This window comes from Epinephelus moara, chromosome 18, assembly GCF_006386435.1.
Source record: "Epinephelus moara isolate mb chromosome 18, YSFRI_EMoa_1.0, whole genome shotgun sequence".
NCBI classification, from domain to species: domain Eukaryota; kingdom Metazoa; phylum Chordata; class Actinopteri; order Perciformes; family Serranidae; genus Epinephelus; species Epinephelus moara.
The window spans coordinates 24,015,795-24,036,714 of NC_065523.1; the positions used below are offsets into that span (position 1 = coordinate 24,015,795).

General features: G+C 43.7%; 1 protein-coding gene across 2 annotated transcripts; it reads left to right on the forward strand.

Moving 5' to 3' along the window:
- Positions 1-1,316: 1,316 nt before the first annotated feature.
- On the forward strand, positions 1,317-20,913 carry srl (sarcalumenin). 2 transcript variants are annotated; one of them, XM_050069638.1, is made up of 7 exons: positions 1,317-1,401; positions 13,323-13,421; positions 13,877-13,972; positions 14,875-14,910; positions 16,924-17,040; positions 18,791-19,024; positions 19,114-20,913. In XM_050069638.1, exons 1-7 carry the CDS (start codon positions 1,341-1,343, stop codon positions 19,923-19,925), a joined length of 1,455 nt encoding a protein of 484 aa, XP_049925595.1. In that variant the 5' UTR covers positions 1,317-1,340; the 3' UTR covers positions 19,926-20,913. The 2 variants fall into 2 exon arrangements, with proteins under 2 accessions (XP_049925595.1, XP_049925596.1); XM_050069639.1 differs by lacking the exon at positions 14,875-14,910.
- The last annotated feature ends 7 nt before the right edge of the window (positions 20,914-20,920 follow it).

A 20,920-nucleotide genomic window follows, 5' to 3' on the forward strand; every position in this document is an offset into this window, starting at 1 on the left:
CTAACCCCACCTCTTCACCAAACCTACCTGCCAGCCTATCACCTGTCCACACATCTCCCACTCCTGTCAGTCCACCACACCCACCTCATCTAGCCAACAGCTCTCACCTGTGGATCATCAGCTCCTGCCAGTATGAAGACTCCTGCTTCACTTACTCTCCTTGCCAGATTGTTCTGATTGACTGCTTCCTTGTTGCCAACCTCACCTGTCTCTGACTCTCCCGCTTTGTCTGCTCCCTGGTAAACCACTCAGCCTTCTGTCCCCAACCTAGAGTCCTGCTTCTACATTCCTGGTTTCTGTTTGCCTGTTCCATGTGGCTGTGTGGAGGGACCATCACCCAGCTCTCCATGGTGAGTTTACCGGTTCTGCTGCCAGTGATTTCCTGTGCTGTGGATTACCTCGCCACGTGGCTGCACATTCTGCCGTTGTGTGCATGCTGCAGGATCCACTCATCATTGCCGTTATCAAGACCCTCGCTGGCTACAGTCGGCTCCACACAGGTGTGTTGGCTTCTCCCGTGTGAACTCCTGGTTTCGGACTGCCTGTTCATCAGGCATCGCCTTCTGCCTACTCCCTCAAGGTGCAGTTGCACACATTTGAACTAACTTACATGTTCTCTGCTTCGTTGTGCCATACCAAGCAGTCTGGACTGAACCTGCGTCTTGGAAGGTTCTGAGCCAAAAAAATTACTGTCACTGTTTTTTCATCTGCTTGCTCACTCTGTGTTTGACACGTGACGTCATTAAAGACTAGTAGAATCTGCATCTGGGTTCTAACCACACGTAGTACACCTTTTAAAGGTTGGAAGCAGGGGATATGGGAAGCCTGGCCCTTTCTCCAAAGTTCAAAAAATATTGGTACTATTGGTACTCACTAAATGGTATCAGTCTTCTCATTTAACTCCTGGCAAGAATTTTAAACATGTCCCCCAAAATGTTAAACTTTTCCTTAAGACTCATCCCCCAGACTGCTTATTTGAAACCAGCTTATTCTTTGAAGTGTTGAAACATACACCTATTCTCAGTCTCTGAAACACAAATTCGGTAAACGTATCATCAGTGAGAAGTTGAATGATTCAGCACTGAAACACAGAGCCAGATCTCAGTGCATTTATGCCGAGGCCCAGGCTGCGACCTCTCTAGAAAGGAGAGTCAGCTGCTTGTACACTTAGAGTCCTTGTGGCATGCTATGACTCCCGCAACACCTCCAACACACAGATCTCAGCCCCCTCCACCAGCTGGCCCTCTCTATGCCCTGCCTCTTTTCTGTGCATGCCCTTTAACCTTCCTGCCTCGGTATATATAGTCTGTGTGAGTATCAGAGTTCTCCTGGCAGCCATCATGAAGGGTACAGTCTTGATCTGCTGTTTCCTCTCCCTGCTGCTTTTGCAGGCCACAGCAGGTAAGAATTTCAGTGAGCGTTTTGGTCAAACATCTGGTGGATATATTATGTTGGGTGGTGCATTGTGGGCACGAGCTATGTGTGTTTATACAATTGCTTCCAGTGAATGAAATAGCAATGTGGTGTAAGTTTAGACGCTGGTTTAATGAAAGTTTAATGAACGCTTGGTTGCTTTGTTAGCTTGATCAAAGCGTGACCCTTCAGAGAGTCAGAGGCTGTGATTCAGACTGTTAAAAGTAGGCGTCCAAAAGTAGTTGTTGAGGTTATTGTGTCCATTGTTGGGGCAAGTTGGTCAGGAATGGCACTGGCTTACAGAGGCAGAGTGTGTGGGGACAGTGACAGTCATGGGGACACCAGCCGAGGATAGACAGTGACAGAGACAGAAATATTAGCCTGGACTATTTAAAATCTGTCGCAGTTTATAATTAAGCTGTTGGCACCCAGTGCAAAATGACAGACTTTCTTTTATTCTCAGTTATTAAAATGCAAAACAAACACACAGCTTCAATGCCTAACACATTTGATGTATCAACAGGTGTCGTATCATACATTTAAGTGGCTTTACAAAGGAGAGCTTTTGAGGATCATTCAAACTCAGCCTCTCCTGTGGACTGACAGCATGTCAGCTGTCCTAACGCATGGCACCAGCTGATGGAAAGTCTTAGTCTAACTAAGAAGAGAACAGCCACACAAGGGCTTGAATGGTCTCTTATACCACTGCATTCATAGATGTAATCTCACATTGCTTCATTCCTGAACTTTATTTTCCACCTTCTGGTTTGGAAGAGTTACTCAGACTTAAAATCCCTACAGATGTGATGATAATTCATTGCATCTTAAACTACAGAGATCATAATGATCTCAATATGATTCCATGGCACCCATGAGGTTCAATGTGATAGTGACAGCAACTTTTCCCAGATTACCGCTTCTAAAAATGCAGACTGGTCTCTGGGTCTGGACTGGAGCGGTTGGCGTTACCCTTGTCTGTCACCCTTGTCCGTCCTTGGGGTGGCGTTCAGCTCCACAGCCCGGGCCCAGGCCTCCATATTCCAGGCTACTGTCAGGTGTCTAAGATTGGAAGGCCTCCTGAAACCCAACACTGTTCACTACAGTTCCTCCCTCCCTCCCTCCGCTGGACTCCCCTTCCCTCCTGACTCCTCACCCCTCCCAGCCCCATGCTTCCCTTTAGATACAAGCACAGCTGCTGTCACTCTGCACTGTCACAATCACAATTTATTCCCAGCAGTTGGCCTTATAGGGACATGCATTCTCCAGGCAGGAGGGGCCGGGCTTTGACTGCAACTCATGCCTTCACAGACCGCTTCTGCAGGCCCATGCAGGTGTCTTTGGTGTCCTCGGTCTCTAATGTGCACATGTATTGATTTTTTTTTTTTTTTTTTTTTTGCTGCGGAGCACACAGGAGTTTGGATTCCTATGCCTGCAGGGTATGGTCAATTAAGGGAATCATGAACTCCTTGCTGCTCAGTGTGTAATCATCAGTGTTATTGATTGGTTCGATCGCTGTCAGGAACTCCATTGAGCAGAGAGGGTAGAAGGCTAATCTCCTTCCAAAGGAATGTTAAATTCGATTTGCTATCATCTCATCATGGGTTGTCTAACAGCCCTGGGATGTGCAGATTGTCAAAGACATTAATGTTATGTCCTAATATGACAATGTTAAGTAGATTTTGTAAGAAATACAGCTGGAAGCAGCTGCTGACATGGTGATCTTGATGTTGTGAAATCTCACACACATTGCTGACACGCATCCGTGTTTAAACAAATTTAAAGAGTGAAGCCAGTTGATTACACATCCACTGGAATTATTAATTACAGTCGTCTGCATTGCTGTAAAGCAAGGACACCTTGACTTTGGGAACTGCAGACATGGTTGAAGGAATCATTCTGGTACAATAATGTCTTACATATCTCTGTGTATGGTCAGGCATAATTAGGCTCTGGTGGAGCACCTTCAGGTCAAGTGCCGCCTGGAGCACTTCTCAAAATGCTCTTCCGACTCTGCCATAGTATTCCTTTACCATCATTTACCTGCAGTGTTAGCTTCCATCTTTCAAGGAGCATAGGAAACCTGTGGGGGTTTTTTGGTGGAGCAAATGAGTCAACAGTCATGTCACTTGTCATGTCGGAGTAAACATAGGTTGCTAATGTAAAGTTTGGGTTATTATAAGGTTGCCAGAAACCCTACACTAACCAGGTCTTGTGTGAATGGCGCTGACTGACAACACAAGGATTAAATCCGTGTTCAGTGTCCGATTCTATACGTGTTGTCTAAGTGTGAGACGGGTGTAAGTAAGCTGATAATTCAATGCAAAAATGTAATTAGTAAAAAAACAATCACAGCATATTGCTTAGATGCAACACTCAGAGTCCAAGAGCTGAGTTTTTCTTTAATATCCAAATAAATCACAGTCTCTTTGGGACCTTGATTAGTTCTTCACACCAGCCTGTTTATACTTGAGTGGTAACACTATCCATTCTCGATACAGTAAAAGCATCTTTGGCTTCCTCACTTTGCAGAGGAGAGACGTGGACATTTAAATGCGCACCATCTCCACGTGATCCCCTCTGATGGCATGTGGCATGTCTGGGACACCCCTACGCTGGTAGTAGTAGAAGGGACACACCAGTCAACTGCCTTACAACACACCCCTCCTTGAGACAAGCCCCCCAGTCCCAAGGGCACCTGACGTCCTCTCCTGGCTTTCCAACAGGAGAGCAGGGATAGAGGCGTCAGATCAACACCTCAGGGTAAAGTGCCTTTGCCGCTGCGCCTTCCTTTGAGCCTGTCACTCAACTGCAAGTGTGGCTGTCAGTGACCCCTTAGAGGACTTACAATCCGGATGTGGCTCACATAAGATGGTCAGTGACGATCATAAATCCAGTTATGTTTTTTATCTGAAATACATGCATTTACAGTACATAATGTATATCACTATGACATGAGTTATACTCATAATTGAACTGTATTTCTTGCGTAAAATGCCTGAGATACAAGGAAAACCATAGTGCATCTTATTTGCAAAGTATCAGTACTATATTTGAAACCTACGTGAGCTGTCCCGTTACAGTAGCTCTCGTTTTGGTTAGCCTGTATATTACACAATCAGCTGTAAGGGATGTGAATGTCTATGAGTCTCCACACTGACTAAAATAGGAGCCAGCCATTCTGCCCCCTCCTCTGTCCATCTTCTGACCCATTGTGGGTCTATTTTTGACTATGGGGGAGTACTAGCTCCACAAGCTGTGCCACCTGTTGCCATCTGTGGTCTTCTCACCACGCCCTGCACAACTCTGCTGACCACTCTCACATCTCTAACCCTTCCAAGAGGAAGAAACATGTGCATTTAACCCTAGCATTCATTAGGGTTCATTTTTAGTTAAATGTTTGAGAATTGTTCTTCTTCATGTGCAAGAAATTTGGTTTGTGTTTGTCAATCAGTGCTCAGGTAAAAATGGTCCACTCTGTTTAAATTGAATGACTCTCCATGGATCTTTCCAGTGGAACCCCCTGGCCTTTACTTAAGGTCGCCTGAATCCCCCCATGCTCAGGATAAATCCTCTGAGTGGGGGTTCCAGGCCTGTCACCCTCATCAGGTTCATAATTCAATTTACCTCCACTGTGCTGCAAGCAGAACATGATCCTGGGGTTTTACACATACACAGATACCTAATATATACAGTGTTAATGCACATGGCTGCGGATACATACTAGCACACATTCATATCCACATAGGAACATAATGCACGTTAGGGTGAGCCCTGGTTGTATGTTTTGACTACATTAATGCACAGTTGGTAAATTTGACAAAATTAAGTTTCTGTTGTATTTGCTCAAATTGTGAAAAATCCACACAGCCATACAGGAGACAAATAGTCTCTGCCTCTTCCTACAGCTTCCATTTGCTAGAATCCTCCGCCGAATGAAATAAACCAATCAGAGCTGAGGAGTCTCTAACGCAGCTGTCAGTCATGTCAGTCACTTTGTGAGCTGCGTTCCAACTTAAAAACGAGGCAGAAAATATGAATCTAGATTCTGTTTCTGCATTGCCTATTTCTCATCTCAAATGTTTTCAGAAACATACTTTAGTGTACTGTTTAGCTGTCAAATTAGACAATTTCTGACCAGCCACCATGTTGAAAACAGTTCCCCCCTTTATGGATTACTGAACGGGCCTACTGGCCACAGGCCCAGGGGCCCCACTGGTCTTCACCTGCAAAATATCACTCAAATGAACACATTCAGGCCAGAAAAGGGCTCAAAATGACTGCAAAGAGACACAAAACGACCCCAACAAGACACAATATTACTTTTAGCCTACAAAGATACTATAAAAAAGAGGCAAAACCACCATAAAATCTAAGTGTCTTGTTCAAATGTAGGAAAGGTTGTGCAGCCTTTTGCATGTCTCTGCCCAGGGGCTCATGTCTCATAATCTGCCCATTCACCAGCCAGAGCAAACTTTCTCTTTCTCATTTACAGCTAAACAGTACACTAAAATATGTTTCTGAAAACATTTAAGGTGAGAAAGAGGCAATGCAGTAACAGAATCTTGATTCATATTTGGTCAGCGCTGCCTAATTTAATAGTTTAATAGTTTGACCGCAGTTCACGAGCAGTGATTGACATGGATTACAGCGCTAGAGACTCCTCGGCTTTGATGGTTGTTTTCATTTATGTACAGTAGATTATTAGATATGTCATAAGAAGCACTATGAGGAGGCAGATGAACATGATTTTTGTCAGTGACTATGTGTCTCATGTACTACTGTGTGAGTACAGTTTCAGTTTTAGCAAATATGACAAAGTTATTGTTAAAAATGCAGCTTTAATGTAGTAAGTGCTTTTTTTTGTTCAGTATGTGATTTCTTGTCTGATTAGTTGACAGCTCTTGACCGGCATTCTTTTGACTCTATTTCTGTCTATTTGAATGTTAGATAGTGATTGGCTCCACAGTCTGTGATGTCACAAACCATGGTGTTACATGCACATGAACAAGGACGAAGCCCTCTCCTCTCAGCAGAGTAAAACGTGTTCGTTGTTGATCTTTATAGTGAAGGTGGTCTTTGAACTTACATATTTGCACAGAAGTTTCACAGTTACAGTAGTTGATTGAAATTCCCTCTGATGGTTGAATAGCCTCCACACAAGGATCTATAGTTGAGGCATGACTTACCCCAGCCGCTGAGGCTGTGGTAGGCTTAAATCACCAACATTCCTACTGGATGTGCTGATGCCGCCAGAGTGTTTCTCCAAACTGAGGGAGGGTTGTGTGGCAACGGGCTCACTGAGGACACATGGTCCTGGGCGCAGATGTCCAGGGTTCAACTCCCCTGGCGCCTGCAGGGTTAATTTTGACCGCTGATGCAAGGCCCACCCTCTGCGGGCAACGCTACCTCTCTGATCTTTGCAGACCTCTGTCCCAGGGCTTCCATCAGGGATTGACTGGATTGGGGGGGGTGTTAACACACTCTCAGCAGTTAAAACCCACTCAAGAGGCTAGTGTTAAAAGACACGACTCTTCTGAATGATGAGTCAAGTTACTGAAGCTTGAGTAAGCTTTGTGCACTTCAGGGACACACCTAGTGCAGTGAAGAGATGGGACGCATTCCTCAAAAGCCTCTTGAGCCTCCAAGATGAATCATCCGCAGTGTCCTCTGAAAACTGACTTCCTCGCTGTGTAACTCATCCCATCTTGTGTCAAACCGTTACTCAGTGTTTGTTCAGAGGACTTAAATTCCTGCTTTTGCAATGTTTCTCTTTGACTCAATTTGACATGCAGCCAAAATGTGCCATGACAGTGTTAGTGGTTGCAAAATGGCTGCCATGGATCACAGATGGTGCTGCAAGATGATGTCACTTACTGTGGTTTCTAAAGGTCATGCAGACAAAATAGGCATGCAACGAGCATCTGGCAAGAATGGCTGATTTTAAATGCCTTTTACTTAAGATTACATTTTAAGTTGTAACTCTGCTTCATCCAACAGTGCATTAGGGGAGTGGCACTCTTGTCATGAGTTCACATGCACAAAAGGATGAACTAATTTTCTCTTGCATTGCAATATACATCCACTTCTTCTATCACCACACCCTACTGTACTTAAAAGATACTCTTTAGGAAAGTAGACTAAACTGCCTTGTGCACATTTAAACACTTCGTGACAGATATAGACAGTCACCGAATCGTTTTAGGGATTGCAGTATTACTCATACCCCTCGTTTTATTCTGCCTGCTAACCTTTTGGTTTCTCTTGTTCTTGCACTGTGCTGGGAGCAACATTACGCAGGCTTATTTTTAGCAGCTTGACTCTGGGAGAATCAGTGTTGTTTCAGTGTGTGTCACTGCTGCCATGCTGCAAAACAGCAACTGTTGGGGGATCTTCTCTGGTCTTACATTATTGTTTACCTGTGCACATACTGTACTGACATGCTCCTTTTGGCTGTCTGGGGTGTGATACTTTCAAATCATCTGATTGATCGAGAGACACTTTCTATCTCCGACATCTTAAATAACCCTAGTTCATTTTATTGACTGTGAACATATTACCACTTTAAATACCCTTGGGTCATTAATAAGAAAGAGTTTGCTTTGGGCTTGTAAACAAACAGGCCTTCAGACGATTTTACTCGTCATCTGATGCACCATCAGTTTTGGCCGAAGCAGCGTGCCATTCTGACTCCTGGCCAGAAACACTAGAAGTGAAGGCCATGTGGCCGGTGGCTGTACTCCAGGTGAGGGTGCGGGGTAATCTCTATAAACAGATATGAATGTTGAATCTGTAGGTGATGGGACAAGATGTTGGTATTGGAAGGGTTTTGGTTTCCATTTGTAGCCCAAGTAGTACTGAACAATCACGTTTGACCAGGCTTTGGTTGCATGACTATACTAACTATTTAGCTTTTTTTTTTTTAAATGTATCTGCATATATATGAAGGTGACAGTCAAGCTGTAGACATTGTCTCGCAACTCCAGCTCCATTCTAACATCTCAAATTGCTAATCGGACCGTAAACAATGACTGGCACGTGAAAGAGGAAGTCTTGGCTAAGATAACCGTTGTCCGAACATCCGCTGGCTACACGAGTATTGGCTATTGCCCCAACCCCCAAGACAATTTGACATAGTGGAATTATAGTTTGCGGGCCTGTCATGTGATGCTATTGGGCCTAAAATAGTCTGGCTCAGCGGATGTAGACAGTGGCTATAAGCCTTCCATTGGCGGGCTATTTAGACTGGCATTCTCCCTTTCTTCCGCTATCTGCGTGTCACCATTTAAAAAAATCCCCTTCGCTACGGGAAACTACAATCTCCGAGCTACATATACGTACATGCTGAAAATGGCAAGTTTTGACAAAAATTTGGATTGTGCAATAGGGCATGCCTGCTTTGCTCTCTCTGGCAGGACTCTCATGCCCTCAGTGTTGCTCTGTTTTCTGATACGGACATTTGGAATTGATTTGCCACATCTTTCAAAACATCACCAGTCAAATGATACCTAAATCTGATCCTTTTCTGAACTGATTTGTCTCCCCAACTTATCAGCAAAGGTTCTGTTGCTACTGCCTCTGGAGCCGCTCTCCTCACACAAGTTTGCCCGGTTAGCACAAGCTAACACAGCAGCAGGGCTAACACCCAACACTGAGCTGTCAAATGATCCCAACAAACTCCCCAGTACTACAACGGCTCAACTCCGTCATTAAACCCTTTAATAACCGCTAGGTTACATTAGCCGTGTGATGCTAACGGTTGGCCCTGTTACTGTGTGTGTTCCTCCCAACACTATCCCAAGCACCGTGCTGCCATCTTAGAGGGTGGAGTTGTTGGTTTACGATATATATTTATGTAGAACCCCCCCGCCCCGCCCCCCAATAAAACTAGACTAAGGAGCAATTAGAGAAATTTGCTAAATGTCTGCCATGAGGTTACCCTATTGTATTGTATAGCCCTTTCAAAATGAAGATACATACACACAGACATTAATAGCTGGAGTAGCAGAGTGCTGAGCAGAGTGACTGTGTGATTAACTAAACTGTTCATTAATTCATGTAGAAATAAAATGCCCCGTGTCTTCGAACAACAGTGCTCCGTAGAGTGTAGAGTGTCAGACTGGATTTATGAACGCACCCTTGATTAACTTGCTGAGAGTGCGGTAATTGAGAGTATAGCTGAGTGTTTATTTGACTTTAGACCGTCACATCTATTGGTCAAGTTCCTGATCCATATGCTGATTCAAAACGTCAATGAAGGAAGACTGTATCTCCCAGCAGTGCATATAAGATGTTCAAAGCTTCGTCCCTCTGGTCTGAGAGCTCTGCAAAAAAATATTACCTGTCCCCACCAAGTGCTTCTACTTCACACCAGTCGGTTTTTGACTGGTGATGAGTATTGCAGGCATGATGGGCATTTGCAGTCACCAGCTGAGATCAGAGGGTCGTGCCCTGGGCCACAGCGCCAACTTTTCATGCTTCCTGATCCTCCATGCAGGACACTTAATCTGAACATGCTGTATTATTAGTTTTTATAAGAGTTTTTTGTTAGAAAGGTCAAGAGACACACAGCTTAGGAGGTTATATCAAACTTTTATCCTGTTTTGAGATCAAGTAGAGGATGGATGTTATACGTGTTAATGTGTTTCCTGTGCCAGTAAACTGAATTTAACTGGGCTGTGCTGACAGGAAGTATGCAGACGACATGCTTATGTAACAACATCAATATTCAGATCATGCCATGTGTTTTGCACAGTCTGATTTACAGTTGCATGACTGTAGTTCATCATACTATCAGCTTCAAAGGTTCAGTGTGAAGGGTTTAAGGGGCCATTGGCAGAAATGGAATATAATACTCATAACTATGTTTTCATCAGTGTATAATCACCTGAAACTAAGGATTGTTGCTTTTTCGTGACCTTCAAATGAGCTGTTAAAATATACATGAGTCCTCTTCTATTGATTTCCTCATGTTGCCTCTACAGTAGCCCAGAACGGACAAATGAAACACTGGCTCTAAATCGGGCCATTTGCGTTTTCTCGTTTTTCCGTCGGCCACCGTAGTTCTCCTACACACTTGGCACATATTTCAGTTGGTTGCTATCTGCAACCTCACCACTAGATGTCACTAAATCCCACACAAGAGACCTTTAATATTCTAATAACATGCTGTAAATACCTTTTAAAATCCCATAACAACTCTATTAAGGGAGTGTCTGGTAGCTTGGATAAAAAAACCCATAACCCACCAGGGGCATGAAGGTGTGAACCAGAAAACTTCCCCGCTCCTCCTATTTATAGCTCATAGCCGTAGCAGGTTTGTCCGAAGCAGGACTGTGTGGCGTTACTGGGTGGCTTGCTGTGAGGCCTGTCCTTGTGTGTCCAGGCCTCACAGCATGCGATAAGTCTGTGATAGGTGGTTAAATATAGAAGAGAAAAGACACAGGATTGCACATCATTGTCTCATCATGTATATTACCGATGGGAACACTCAGTCCAGCTCTGAGTCCTCCTCCCAGTGCGTAATGAAATTGGGGAAGTCCCTCTCTCTCTCTCTCTCTCTCTCTGTCTCTCGTATCTTTGCTGTTGCTATAAAGCCTGTGGTGATGCCAAACAAAGGTCTTTGTTTATTTCCAGCGTTTGCTTTCTAAATTAAGAGATGATTGTACTAACAGCGGAGATCTGAGCGATGCGATATGTTCAAAAGTGGACATGACACACTGGTGAGCGGACATGTTCTCTCGTATTCACTCTCTCACACACACACACACACACACACACACACACACACACACACACACACACACACACTACGGGGAGGGGGGAGTCATTAAAATACCACACACATGTAAGTTGTTGGTGCAAAAATGTAAGCCACTTTGGAGAAAAGCACTATTGTATACACATTAGAGGAAAGTCATCCATTTTTTGGTGCACAGGCAGCCCAACACAAATTATAACGATGAAGGACAATACTCCTCTCTGACGCTCCAAATAGTCATGAAAGTACTTGTTGGTGAACTCTATGAGATTATCTCAAACTTTCAATGTGACATTAAAACTGATGGATTTGAAGTGCGCACACACACAGTGAAGTTAGATCTTGTTGTTCCCAGTGGATGATTGAATTCCCTGTGGCCTCTGCACATGTATGACGTACAGGGGCGTTGCACCAAATTCTAGGTCCTATGTATAAGCATGGGGGCCCTTCCTCTCTTGATCCTTCCTCTTCATCCATGTCATCCTTGAGTCATTTTGCTGTTATTCCCTTTCCTTTCTGTCTTTCTTTTTCTTTTTTTTTTGGAACCCTGATTTCCCTTTCTTGTCTTTGAAACAACATGACAGTGTCACCTACTACTACCCCAGCATATATCTTAATAATACCTAGATACTGGACACCACGATAGCGCCTTTTTATCCCAATGGAGTTGCTCACCTGGTGCATATGCCAAAAAGTTTTCTGGTTTCCCAGTTTACTTCCTTGATATGCAGCCCACTGAGTACGTGCAGGGGTGTTTCTCCAACTGGCCCCATCCGTGGGTTCCTGCTCGCTCATAGACTTAACATTGTGATGACGTCATGGATTTGTAAATCACTTGATTTAAGTTTTACAGATATAAAACCACCATGGCTCAAAAATTAAGAATGGAAACTTTTACCTTGTTTGCAATTCCATGTGTCCTGTCAACTGTTTTACAGCTGCATCTTTTCTAGCAATTGAGGATTTTTTTGCTGCAATACCGTGAATGGCCACTTGGAAAACTTTGCTGCAAGACTGAGCGCCTCTCTTGTGGGCATGGTTTAGAGACGAATCCAAGAGCAGGAGTGGACTAAACCATTTTGTACCTCCTAAGGGGTGAAAGGGGTCTCAGAGAGCCTCCAATGTTTCTTTTTTTTAATACAAAGTTCAGTCTTTCAACTGATTTATTCAGCCAGTTTTAATTTAGTTATGGCACCAATGACTTTGATGATGAAAGATACTATGGATGCGCTGGGACACATCAGTGATTTGACCTGGGGTCATTGGGTGTTTTGGGTCTTTCAACAAATCAGACACCCTCGCCCAGGCAACCCGGCCGGAGTTGATCAGACTCCAGCCTGTGTCCCAGCAGCATTTGGCCACGGATCTGCCTTCTTAATCCAAAGCCATCTTGTGGCTTTTTCTGCAGCTTCAGTTTCAGCTTTGATAGCCTTCCTCTTTGCCTCCCCAGTAATACCCAGCAGCATGAATGCCTTGCAGAGTGATCGCCCCACATATCCTCTGCAGCCCACCTCCAGAGGCTCACAGCAAGTTTGCCAGCCTTGCCCCCTGCACTGTTCAACAAGCTCCTGGTACTTGGTGCGCATCCTCTCGTTGGACTCTTCCATATGCTCTTCCCAATAAAAAAACTAAACAAAACCAAACAGGGGACATGCTCCCTTCAATATTAACAACATGTGCATTTGCCCCCGGTGAGATGGTTAGACAGAGAGGTAGATGGAGGTGAAGACGTTGAAGAAGAGGTATTTGGTGTGCATGTGGCTGCAGATTAAATCAAGGCTCGGGCTGGAAACATTTGATAATGAGACGGCTCAAATATCTGCAATGTCTGAAGTTGCCATTGGCATCCGATGCAAAACTGTCACCCAGTGCTTATTATCAATTATCTGTGTGTCACTTTTAAACTCCCAGCAGTGGTGAGAGATATTGAGAGATGCAGGATGTATTTATTGACGTGCAACCACAAATAGCAGCACCGTTGGCCTCTGTAGCATAGCTTTATCAAACATGTATGACTGGCTATCAGCAGCCCAAGTGTGAGCCTCATAATGAAACTCTCACCTGGCCACCTGGGTCCGTTATTCATGTTACCACATCATTAAAGACATGAGGACTTGAATCAAGCTGAATTTTGTTAATGTTGCTTTTACAGAAGAAGAAGGAGAAGATTTCATCTCCGTCCTCAGGGACAGATCTCACATCGACGAGACGCTGCGGCTTGCAACTGAAGAAAAAGCAGGAGACTATGCAGGTGAGGATTAAAGATGATTCAGTAAATGTGTGTTTTGTAAAGCTTTGTGCGTGCTTGTACTTTATCTGACAAATTGAAGTTAGCTCAATGAAGCATGTCAAGCAGTTAAACACTGTAATATCCTCTGAATCCCTTTTCCAGATTTCCTTTTAACTCACTAATGTCTTTCTAATCTTTGATTATTTATGCAACACATGACGGATGGTGGTTGGTTGTTAGAGTGTGTACCAAACAGAAAGTACTGTACTAGTGGTTCTGAAGCAAAATAAATGTAAGGGGTCATTAGATGCTTGACAAAATACTCAAGGAACAATAACAAAAATATTTTTCTGACTCATCTTAAAGTGCTACTTTCGCTGTAAAGACCTGGATGGTTCTACCTTTCCCGGCCTCTAAAAAATGATTTAATTGCAACACCTTTATCACCATTTCCTCTCTCGCTCCTTGTCCTCCAGCTGCTCTACAGAGGTTGCGGAAGATCTACCACACATCCATCAAGCCGATGGAGCAGGCCTACAAATATAACGAGCTGAGGCAGCATGAGATCTCAGGTATCAATCACCGACGCTTCGCCTACGTCTGCACTTTGTTCTGATGTGTGGGTTTTTCTGTTTGGGTTGCTTGGTGACTGATTCGTTGACTTGTTCGCGTACACACATCATCCTCACACCGTCAACCAACACATACAGAGAGATCTTTTTTTTCCAAATTCTTGGGTATTTTATCATATGTTATTATCTTCCTTTGGGCTTTCAGACTCACTGTTTTATGAGGGCATTAACTGTGTACTGTTTAGAGTTGTATAAATACCCTTTTAAAGGTCATTTGTAGGCTTTAAGGCACATGAATAGTAGTGATATATGTATTCATATTATAGTTTTAAGTCCAACAATATTGGTCCAGAAAAAAGATGTAGCAATATTTGGTCTAAATCTCTCCATTTATAGTATATTTCTTCCCCTTTTCTTCTATTTATTCCCCCCCAATACTTTGTTGTAATGTCCTTGTTTGACTTTAAAATGACTTTGCAGTGTTTCTTCAGTTAGCTCAACACTCAAAGCTGCATACTGAACTGCCAAGAACACACTCTACTGTCCCACAGTGAAATAAAGCCCGCCCTCTTGTGGCCTTTTAGGCTAGGCATGCATGCAAACTTGTGAAATACCACCTGTATTATGCCTCCACTTGAACATGTATTTTTTTGTAGAGGGGAGGAGAAAATATACAGGCAAAAAGATTCACCAAGGCACACCACTTGTAGAAGAACATCTTTGACACCTGGTCAAACATGGGACTAGATTCCCACCCATTCATGCACACTGTTACTCTGCCCCTCCCTGTTGCTTCTAGAGACCTCACACCCTCACTCCTCACTCTCCTCCACCTCCTGTTCCCCACACTTCTCTGTACTCCACCCTCTCCTGTCCCCTCTCCCCATCCCTTCACCTAACAGCCTACCCCGGACGAACCCTGGGGGACTCAGCCACAGGTGGGTGTGGGTGGGGCTTACCTGTGCATGGCACCGCCTGAAGTGCTCAGCCCCTTCCTTTTCCCCCTCTCCATTTGTCCTCATACATTTGTGAGTCACTTAGACTAATTATAACTGCTGCACTGCTCTCTGTGGGTCAAAAGATTCAAGCATGTTTCACTTTGGGCAACACCTGATGTAATGTTACAGATTGGGGTGGGGTCAAATTGGCCCATAGGCGAAAGGTTCAACCCATACAGAGCAGTTTTGTACACAATGTAAATCAAAGTGGATTTACTCATACAAAATTTCAACCAAAATACCATATTAAAGAATTAAACGGGAAGAAATGTAAATAAAAACATTATCTTAAAGGAATACTTCAACGCCCAAATAGCCATTTGTAAATCAGTTACTCACCCTGTGTTATGTTGAATTGGTGAAAAACACTCTGTTTTTCTCGCATGCCTCCGTGGTGAACGAAGAATCCAAAAGTGGAGAAAAGTCTTTATGAATTGAAGTCATAGGGGTCCACGTTTAACAACAGGAAAGCATCCATTTACAAACTTATACAAAGCTTGTGCAGTATAGTCCAACTCTCATTTATCCAGTCATATGATGAGCCCTTTTAACAGGGAACTGAACTAAAAGCCAAATTTATCGCTGCTATCTTCAAAGCCAGACTCTATTGACAACAGTAATTTTACCTTGCTTAACACAGGAGCTGCTGGTCTACCGCTGCCTTGTTAGTTAGTTTGTGTTATTGTGTGACTTTTTTTTCCCCCACTTAAATCTTTATTTAAACAGTTTTTGAGACATTGACATGTCAGTTACAACAGCATAGCAAAATAATAAAATGATTGAAAAGCAATAAGAGCAAATGAAACTGCTTGGGCAAATACACATTTTACAGCCCTAATTGAAAAATTTTCTCAGTTTTTGGATTCTTCGTTCACATGCGAGAAAAACAAAGTTTTCTTCACAAATTCAACATTACATGGAATGAGTAATTGATATACAAATGGTCATTTGGAGGGTGAAGTATTACTTTAAAAAGATTGTTAAAAAGACTGTTATTGTTTAGGCAGCATATTACCTGCAGTATTTAGTAGAGACCACATATTTAGTTGTGTAGTTATGGTATAAAATGTAAAATATGGAGGGGGTTGCATGTGCAGTTCTGGCTTTAGCAAAGGACACACAGGTTTTAAGAGGGGACACTGGTGGGAGAGGGTGGTCAGTGTTCGGCTAGGAGCGAAATGACTGACCTTTTAATTACATTTTTTTTTTTTTTTTTACATTTTAAAAAATGAGTATGGCATCAGGGGTGGTTATTTAGTTACCTTTTTCTTTCTTTGAAATCTTTGGAAAAAAAATTCTGCTTTTTCCTTTTCTTTTTTGGGATGTTTCACCCTTATCTTCTTTTGAATTAATTCGGCTTTGAACCAGAACCGTCCTGCACCCACCCACCCCGACACCATGTCCACTCATAGCACACATGGCAGACTGTTATGAGACACACAGCTTGCTCTGAAAGCCTTACCCCATTGAATCTTAAGTCAGAGTGATGGCGCTGCTTTGACGTGTGTCACTGAGATATGGCTGCAGCATTTTCTTGATGTTTTTATGCTATTAAACAAGCATTACAGCTTCGACACATCTACCTTTCTTTCTTATTTCCTTTCTCAGTCTTACAAAATATTTCTCTGTGCTCTTCAGAGTGGCAGCGCTATCGCGACCTGCTTCTTGGTGTCTCTCAGACATGAAGTAGAGTTCATCCCAAAAACCAAGGATACAGTTTGGACAGATTGTTGTTTTGGTTAAACAATCCTTTTATGAGGCACAAAATCAAACACTGGATTCTGGCAACACTGAACAGCTCAGGTCCTCGTACCTGTTATTATCAGCCACAAATAAAAACTGGCTACCTCATAATTGTTCTTATAAAATTTGGGATGAGCTTTAGAGGTTCTTTGTCATCATTTAGCCATCCTGCTGAGAGTTTAACCACTGTTGTCTCTCCTTGCCCAACAGATGGAGAGATCACCTCCAAGCCCATGGTGCTGTTCCTGGGACCCTGGAGCGTAGGAAAGTCCTCCATGATCAATTACCTCCTGGGCATGCACGACAGCCCCTATCAGCTCTACACAGGTATGTTGCACAGATTGTCTTTTTAAATTGGCTAAAAAATAATGTTTAATGATGTAATGTGTAAATGTACTATAAGCCAATGTTAAATGAAGTAACCTGAAAAAGCCATCATAAATCTGCAGGACCATCAGAGAGGCAGCTGCCTGATCTAAAGTTTTGTTGAATTAGATCCATGACATCTTAAGAAGGCTCAACAGTGATCTCTGGCAATTTAGTGCCACGGCTCAATTTATGTAAAGCAGCTATAATCTGTATTTTCTGTAATCTCTGAGAGAAACTGCCCACTGGGGAGCTGCCCCAAGAACTACACACCTTCAAAGGCTTTTTTTGCATTTGCACTGGTAATAAGAACGCTAAAGTGACGTACTGCAAGCTGGCTGACGGTTAGTATAGGGCCTTACTTTTGCAATAGGCATTTTTGTATGGGAGGAACGTTTTAATAATTCTAAGAACCCCCCTTTTGTTGTGTCTGCATCATAAGAACTAGGAACAATCATAGTACAGTCAGGAGCACTTTAGTCAAAGAAAACTTTATTGCCATTTGCAGTATTATATTTGGCGGTATAGCTCTCTCTGCCTTTCCTCGAGCCTATACAGAAAGCCTCTTCCATGCGCTTACGTGGAAAGCATAAGGTGGAGAGAGCACACCTCTCTGCCCTTCCATGTGCAAACGAGGAGAGCCGGAGGCAGAGAGAGCAAACCTCCCTGCCCTTCCATGCACCTTCAGGGAAAGCCTAAGGCAGGGAGAGCAGCAGCAAAGACCCCCCCTGGGAACAGAACATAGGAGCTGGGGTGGAGGCGGGTTGCAAAACAGCATGCAGTGGAAGCAGCAACAGTAGGCAGGCCAGAGCAGCTTAAATAGGGCGCCCTGAATGAGATTTGCATAGAAAGGAATCATGTGATCTGTCAGCTGACTCCCTTTCATCCATCAGCTGCTCCATCAGTTGATTGGCTGGAATGTGAGCTGAGCTTGACATCGTGTCCTGCCTGAACTAACGCTATGCCATATTTCTTTGAACAATGTTTTGAGGGAGTTTTTTAGTTCCTATCTCAGAGCAGGTACTCTCTCAGCACAAGAGGAACCATGAGTATTGTAAGTGTATGTTGATTTGTCGAACACAGCTAATGCAACCTCCATTTTTAAAAACCCATGAGCTGTGTAAACAACAGACAAAACAAAACTCAAGCAGCTTGTAACGAAAACAAAACTGAAGAAAACATGAACAAATGGGTCGACAATGAAGTCAAGGCTTTATGGGTCGTATATGTGACAGTGGAAATACAATGCAATTTTAACTCGCTAAACGACGGCTGTCTTACAGTAAGTCACTTCAGTGTTCCTATTAGCGGTGTAAATACAAACACAAAAAAAGTCCTTGAGGGTATGTAGTTCTCAGGAGAGCTCACCGGATCAAAGTTCCTCTCAGGGGGTCCCTGGAAGTGTTTGCTCCGAAACACCTAATAAAGAGGGGTTTTTAGAACTGCGAAAAAGTCGAAAACACCTGATGTGAAAGGGGTTGCTCATAAGCATCTGAGATTTAGAGCCTAAATCTGCAGCTCCCCTCGGCTTCATGTTGCTTTACAGAGAGGTTCTGTTCATTGCTTAGCTGTTAAAGAGCAGACGATTCCCCAGTGTATCCACATCCCTCTCATCTCTGCCTAGATCTACTGGCAGATTTTCTTTTTTAACATGCTCTTGTCTTGATACTATTCTTGCTAATCCTCTTGTTTTCCATGAATGTGTCTCCAGGAGCTGAGCCTACTACCTCTGAGTTCACTGTAATTATGCACGGGGAGAAGATCCGCTCTGTTGAGGGTATTGTTATGGCTGCTGATAGCTCTCGGTCCTTCTCTCCGTTGGAGAAGTTTGGCCAAAACTTCCTGGAAAAACTGATCGGTATTGAGATGCCCCACAAGATGCTGGAGCGTGTGACTTTTGTGGACACGCCAGGAATCATTGAGAACCGGAAGCAGCAGGAGAGAGGTAAAACACAGTTGTCACATACTACATATACAAAGCAGCTGACTGCAACTCAGTATCTAGTGGTTTACTTATTCTCTTCTTCCGTCCAGGCTATCCCTTCAATGATGTTTGCCAGTGGTTCATTGACCGCGCTGACCTGATCTTCGTGGTGTTTGACCCCACCAAGCTGGACGTTGGCCTGGAGCTGGAGATGCTCTTCCGGCAGTTGAAGGGTCGTGAATCCCAGATCCGCATCATCCTGAACAAGGCTGACAGCCTGGCCACCCAGGACTTAATGAGAGTCTACGGAGCGCTCTTTTGGAGTTTAGCTCCTCTCATCAACGTGACTGAACCCCCCCGCGTCTATGTCAGCTCCTTCTGGCCATATGAATATGCAGCTGACACTAGCCGTGACCTCTTCAAGCGAGAGGAGATCTCTCTCCTGGAAGATCTGAACCAGGTGATTGAAAACCGCATGGAGAACAAAATCGCCTTCATCCGCCAGCATGGCATCCGCGTGCGCATCCACGGCCTGCTCGTAGACCGCTACGTCCAGACCTTTAAAGAGAAGATGAGCTTCTTCAGTGACCCTGAACTAGTCTTCCAGGAGATTGTGGACGACCCAGACAAGTTCTACATTTTCAAATCCATCCTAGCCAAGACCAACGTCAGCAAGTTTGACCTGCCCAACCGCGATGCTTACCGTGACTTCTTTGGCATCAACCCTGTCACCAACTTCAAGCCCCTGACGGCTCAGTGCTCCTACATAGGAGGCTGTCTGCTGGAAAAGATCGAGAAGGCGATCACCAATGAGCTGCCCGCCCTTCTGAGCAGCATTAACTCTGGCAAGCAGCCCGGCCTGTCCTCCTGCGAGGCTACCGGCTGTGGGGAGAAGCCAAAGAATCGCTACCGGAAGAACTGAGGAAAACAAAATAACTTGAGTGGGGGAAGTAAGAAGAGAAGGGGTCTGTTGGAAGCCAACCCTGCTTTTGTCAGAACGCCTGTGTTGTTGAGGAGACAGAGGAGAGGAGATTAGTGTTTGTTTTTTTTCTCAGGAGAATATGGGGAGGTGCATTTAGGGACTGTGGGAATGAGGCAGATAAAGGGAGGGAAGGGTCATTGTTTTGTTACGGCAGCTTAAGGACACAAGTGCTGAAGAAATGAGAACACGCCGCTGATCGCTGAGTTTTGTTAAAATACACGCCCTCCTCTCTCCCTTGCACAATCACAGTGGACTGTCTGGGATTCTGGGGTTGATGTGAAGAAATACAGAAATGAAAAACAAAAGTAAGATCGAATAAAAATTGAAAATCCTGAGACTGAAAACAGTCAAATACCAGCTCCCTTGTATGTGAATAAAACAGGAAAAAGTGGAAACAGGAGTTGCAAATTTGTGTTGTAAAATCTTGCATTGCAGATATTCAATTCCATAAGCTTCAGAAGCTGATTTTGAAGTAGCCTTTTTTTTTTGTGGGTGCTATTCAAAGCCTTTGTGTTTGTCATCCAAGCCTTTGCTTTTGACATAGATTAACATTTACATTGCATGTTAGATCTTATTTAACAGATGCATGCATTTCCTGCTAATATAAAGTTGAAGTAATATTTCCTTATGTAACTGAAACCTGAACAGACCCTGCCATGCAACAAACAAGGCCTTTTTTTTCTTAGTTTTATACGCTCATCAGTCCTGGTTGTTGACAACTTGTGAAATGAGCACTGTGATGGAAGCAGAGGTCAGGGTTCAAGGGTCAGAGTCTTCAGAGCGGGGTGGGTGTGTTCATTCTGCTTCACTTCTTAACTGTTCTTACTGTTTCTGTTTGCGTCTATAAATTTGCCAGTCTTTGGCAGAAATTCAATACTGTGTTATGATTTTTTTCCTTAATCGATAAGCTTCCCAGCTTTTTTTTTTTAGCTGAA

What these genes read in the sequence shown, in the direction of transcription:
- srl (XM_050069638.1), top strand. Translation starts at nt 1,341, where the DNA reads ATGAAGGGTACAGTCTTGATCTGCTGTTTCCTCTCCCTGCTGCTTTTG. An exon ending in GCTTTTGCAGGCCACAGCAG is followed by an intron (nt 1,402 to 13,322) that starts GTAAGAATTTCA and finishes TTGCTTTTACAG; the next exon opens with AAGAAGAAGGAGAAGATTTC. An exon ending in GAGGCAGCATGAGATCTCAG is followed by an intron (nt 13,973 to 14,874) that starts GTATCAATCACC and finishes TTCACCTAACAG; the next exon opens with CCTACCCCGGACGAACCCTG.